Here is a 4,826-nt window from a genome sequence, read left to right as displayed (position 1 = left end):
GGGTGGCCGACCAGCACCGCTTCCCCCCACCCCGACCCGGAGTTCGCTGCAGCGCAGGCCCATCCCCCCTGCAGCACCAGCTTGCCTCAGCTCACTTCTGTGCAGCAAAATCAGTCCCCAGTGCATCCTCTTCAAAGTGTGCAGGATCTACACTGGATGGAAGCACTGAAGGAAATACCAACCCCACTTCTGCTCTCTTTACATGTTTCAAGGCTTTGTGCTCCCCCCAGTCTGTTTAATTTCCAAATAAACTGCTTGTAACTGCATTCCTGGGGGTGACTCATGACTTAAAATGCATGCTCCCCGGCAGTTTTGTGTGTTTTGTTTTTCTCCACGAGATTACATTTCCTACACCCCCTTCAATATTGGGTATCCGACGCTGATTAAAAGCCGAAAGCATTACTTGGGTGAGGGGGATGTTTGCTGTAAATCAGAAACGAAGGCAGAAGTGGCTGGAAAAGCTCAGCTGGTCAGCGCAAAGAAAGCAGGATTAACGTTTCGGGTCCGGTGGGTCGCTTCTGAGGAAGGACCGCCGAAGCCGAAACGTTAACTCTGAATTCTCCTTCGCAGATCGCTGCCAGACCCGCTGAGCTCTTCCAGCAACTCCTGGTTTCCTTTTCTCACGTGAATCGACCGGCTTGTGTTTTGCGACTGAAAGTTGCCAAATTTCTCGTTACAATTTTTCTGTTCCAGCCAGGGAGAGAAAAATTTGCCAGGGCCGGGTGTAAATATTAGTTGCTGTAGAGAGAGAGAGGAAGTTTCTCCAAAGATTTTGTCTCACGGTCACCATTTTGGGAAAGGCACATCAGGGCAGGACTTATACACTTCATGGTAAGGTCCTGGGGAGTGTTGCTGAACAGAGAGACCTTGGGGGGGGGGGGGGGGGCAGGTACAGAGCTCCCTGAAAGTGGAGTTGCAGGTAGACAGGGCGGTGAGGAAGGTGCTCGGTACGCTCGCCTTTATTGGTCAGTGCATTGAGTAGAGAGAGTTGGGAGGGTCATGTTGTGGCTCTACAGGACACTGATTAGGGCCCCTTTTGGAATACTGCGTTCAATCCCGGTCTCCCTGCTACAGGAAGGATGTTGTTAAACGTGAAAGGGCTCAGAAAAGATTTACAGGATGTTGAGGGTTTGAGCTACAGGGAGAGGCTGGGGCTGTTTTCCCCGGAGCGTCGGAGGCTGAGGGGGTGACCTTATAGAGGTTTATAACAGCATGAGGGGCATGGATGGGGGGAATAGACAAGGTCTTTTGCCCCAGGATAGGGGGAATCCAAAACTAGACGGGCATAGGTTTAAGGTGAGCGGGGAAGAATTTAAAAGGACCTGGGGGGTAACATTTTCACACAGAGGGTGGTGCGTGTGTGGAATGAGCTGCCAGAGGAAGGGGTGGGGGCTGGTACAGGGACAGCATTTAAAAGGCATCTGGATGGGGACATGAATAGGAAGGGTTTAGAGGGATAGGGGCCAAATGCTGGCAAATGGGACTGGATTAATTTTGGATATGTGGGTCAGCATAGACAGGTTGGACTGAAGGGCCTGTTTCCGTGCTGTACACGGTACAACTCTGTTTTGAAGACAGGCAGGCAGGTGAATGCTGGTCTCCCAGTCCATATTTATCTGTTACTCAAGATCATGAAAAGAAAACAGGCTCTCGGGAATCATCCCCTTGCTGTCTCCGGATGCCTGATATGTTTCCGACATTATTTTATCAACTACATTTCAAAAACGTTGGCACATTCCTTTCACTTATCGTTCTCTTCCACAAATCCTGCGTCTTCCCTGTCCTTTGCATTTCGCTCTAATCCTATTCACGTATAACCGTGTTAACTGTGTCCATCCACCCACCCAAATCGATGGCAGTCTCTGGTCTTTACGTGGAAAGAAGGGTCTAGGCCCGAAAAGTCAGCTCTCCTGCTCCTCAGGCCTGCTGTGTTCATCCAGCTCTACACCTTGTTATCTCACTAAAATCGACTTTGTTCACTCCGGTGTTGTCTGAAGAAAGAAGTTTAATTTATTTACTGACTTTTGTTGCCACCAGACATCCATAAAAGGATTTTTTGAAGTGCAGTCACCATTGTAATGTGAGAAATGCAGCACCTAATTTGCACATAGCAAACTCCAGAGCATTTGGGGGGGCGAGGGGGTGGGAAATGCGATGATATGAGGATGCTCAGAGCAGGGGGTTGGCGCACGATGGGTCAATGTGAGCATACTCAGAGTGGGTGGGGGGGCACAATGGGGCAATGTGAGCATACTCAGAGCAGGGGGTTGGCACGCGATGGGGGCAAAGTGAGCATGCTCTCCAAAATGGCGGTCGGTTGTGACGACAAAACGCTTTACACCATATTTTCCCAAATACATGCAACAATAAAAAACATTCATTAAATCATTCCTCCTGCTGACAGCAAAGTCACGAGGACTGACCATCTGTTTTGTTTGCTAAGTGATGGTTGACAGAGGGACAAATATTAGCCACAACACTGAGGAAGAACAGTCCTTCAAGAATATGCAGTGAGAAATGTTATATTCACCTGAGGAAAAATGGTTTAATGTCTCATCCAAAAAGGAAATCTCGTCGTTCAATCATCCCTCGGTCGGGAAACTCAAGCACCAGTCCAAACTCTATATGTGCTCTATACACACCAAAGGTCTCACTCAATAAAGAGTGGGACAAGATATAACCCTGAGCAACAAATTTGCTTTAAAACTGAAGAAGAAATTCCACCAGAATTATCTCTATCGCATGAGCATTCAGGCTTCAAAAACGTACAACTGTCTCGAAATAATCCTGCGACGTTTGTTCAGTTCTTCTAACTTGACAATGCAGTAGTAAGTAATTTTCTCAAGGATGTCAGCAACGAGAGTTGCAAGTGGTGCAATCCCCCACCACGTCTCAAAATAACAGAAGGTGCAAATTTAAGCTGAATTAAGTTACTGTTTGTTTGAATTTTTTGGTGAGTAATGCAGTAAAATATGGAGCAAAGATGCAACTGTTTACCAAGTAAAAAGATGCAACTGAGTCTATCTCTGTTCCACAGCCTGCGTCGTGAGTCCTGACAGAATACATTTTAACTTGGACACAGGAAAATTTTTTATTTAGCAAAGGCGTTCGGGCGATAAATGTGGAACCGGGAAAGCACAGCTGGTCAGACGGCATCCGAGGAGCAGGAAAGACAACATTTTGAAGGCTTCTGGCCCCTGACACGTTGCCTTTCCTGCTTCCTCGGATGCCGTGAGGCCGGCTGTGCTTTCCCGGTTCCACATTTACTGACTCTAACTTCCAGTATCTGCGGTCTCAAGGGGATATGGAGTTGGACCCCAGACCTGGTAATGAATGGCAGAACAGCCTAGAGGGGCCGAATGGCCTACTGCCACATTACTATAGCCACTGTTTGCTTTTCTACGAAGTGAAATGGACTCAGAAGAAGCAATATCTCCCCCACCCTACGATATTATCTTTGTAAAGTACCCGATTAGGTCAATGTTATTAAATGTGGAGTTTTATTGTGCTGGTTGGTGTGGGGGGCGGGTGGAGATGCTGGGCTTCACTCCGGAATAGCGGCTGATTGGCCATCACCCTTTTGAGGCCTGGATGGATGGAGCTGGAGGACGAGGGCTCCGCTTCCCGGGACAAGACGGTGGCAGCCGCCAAATCAGCGCGGCTCGACATGAGCCATGGCTTCGTCCGCCACATCCGCCGTAACCAGATCGCCAGGTTTGTTCATGGCGGAGAAGCGGTGAGGTTCGTGGGTGGGAGGGGGCGGGAGGGTCCTCTGCCAACCGGAGGGGGCGGGAGATGCTACGGATTTCGTGGTTTGATTGACGGTCCGTTCGACCAACCTCCGCCTTCCGCTCTGATTGACAGAGGCCCCACCAATGGGAAGGTGGCTCCTCCGGGAGTGACCGACTCGGTGGGCGGGTTGGTGGACGATTGACAGTCCTTTCAGCCAATCGAGGCGCAGCAATGCCTTCCCTCTGATGGACAGGGGCCCCGCCAATGGGAAGGCGGCTCCTCCGGGACTACCCAATCGGGATGTGGAGGAGTGTGCGGTCTGGTTAAACGCCTGGCTGTCAGCTTGGCCAATCGGAATGTGGGAGCGAGGCTGGAAAATGATTGACGGTGCGTTTGGCCACCCACTGCCTCAGATGGCCACAGAGGGGCGGGGAACCCCCGGCGTTGACCAATCGGCCTGTGGAAGGGGCAGGATGTCGGCGGCTGGTGGGTGACTGACAACCCGTAGCCACGACGGGGGCGAGGCATCACGCCCCGCCCATGGGGTGCAGGCTCACGCGGGATTGACCAATCGGGTAGGCGAAGGGGCGGGTGTTTGGTGGGTGATTGACAGCTGGCCCCCTCCACTGTGACCAGGTGGCCAGGTTTGTGAGGGGCAGATTTACCGGGATGTTGCCTCGTGGGGGGGCTGGAGAGATTCAGTTCTTTTCGAGGGATTGGGACGGACTGGGGGGTTGTTTTCCTTAGAGGAGAGGGGATGGGAGGTGATGTGATTGAGATGGATAAAACGATGAGGGGTGTTGATAGGGAAGCAAGGAGGGAACATTTCCTCTTCATGGGGCCGAATGGCCTCCTCCCGATCTAGTAGCTAACGGTCACAGGCTCGGCTCGAATTTTTTGGACAGATTTGTTCGGTTAATGGGTTAGGGAGATTTACCAGGATGTTGCCTCGTGGGGGGCTGGCGAGTTTCAGTTCTTGAAGAGGGATTGGGACGGACTGGGGCGTTGTTTTCCTTAGAGCAGAGGGGATTGAGAGGGGGGACATGATTTAGATGAATAAAACGATGAGGGGTATCGATAAGGAAGCAGGAAGG

At 51.0% G+C, this 4,826-nt stretch overlaps 1 protein-coding gene across 1 annotated transcript in view; it reads left to right on the top strand.

The window, feature by feature from the left end:
* The first annotated feature begins 3,565 nt into the window (after positions 1-3,565).
* c40h2orf68 (chromosome 40 C2orf68 homolog) overlaps positions 3,566-4,826 on the top strand; it is a 24,164-nt gene continuing 22,903 nt past the window's right edge. Inside the window, exon 1 of the mRNA XM_048523041.2 lies at positions 3,566-3,714. Coding sequence (XP_048378998.1) covers positions 3,596-3,714 — 119 coding nt within the window. The 5' untranslated portion in view covers positions 3,566-3,595. The remainder of the gene's footprint in view (positions 3,715-4,826) is intronic.

The sequence above is a fragment of the Stegostoma tigrinum genome, chromosome 40 (assembly GCF_030684315.1).
Source record: "Stegostoma tigrinum isolate sSteTig4 chromosome 40, sSteTig4.hap1, whole genome shotgun sequence".
NCBI classification, from domain to species: Eukaryota; Metazoa; Chordata; class Chondrichthyes; order Orectolobiformes; family Stegostomatidae; genus Stegostoma; species Stegostoma tigrinum.
The sequence above is the reverse complement of the archived record's forward strand: the minus strand, read 5'-3'. Positions and strand labels throughout refer to the sequence as shown.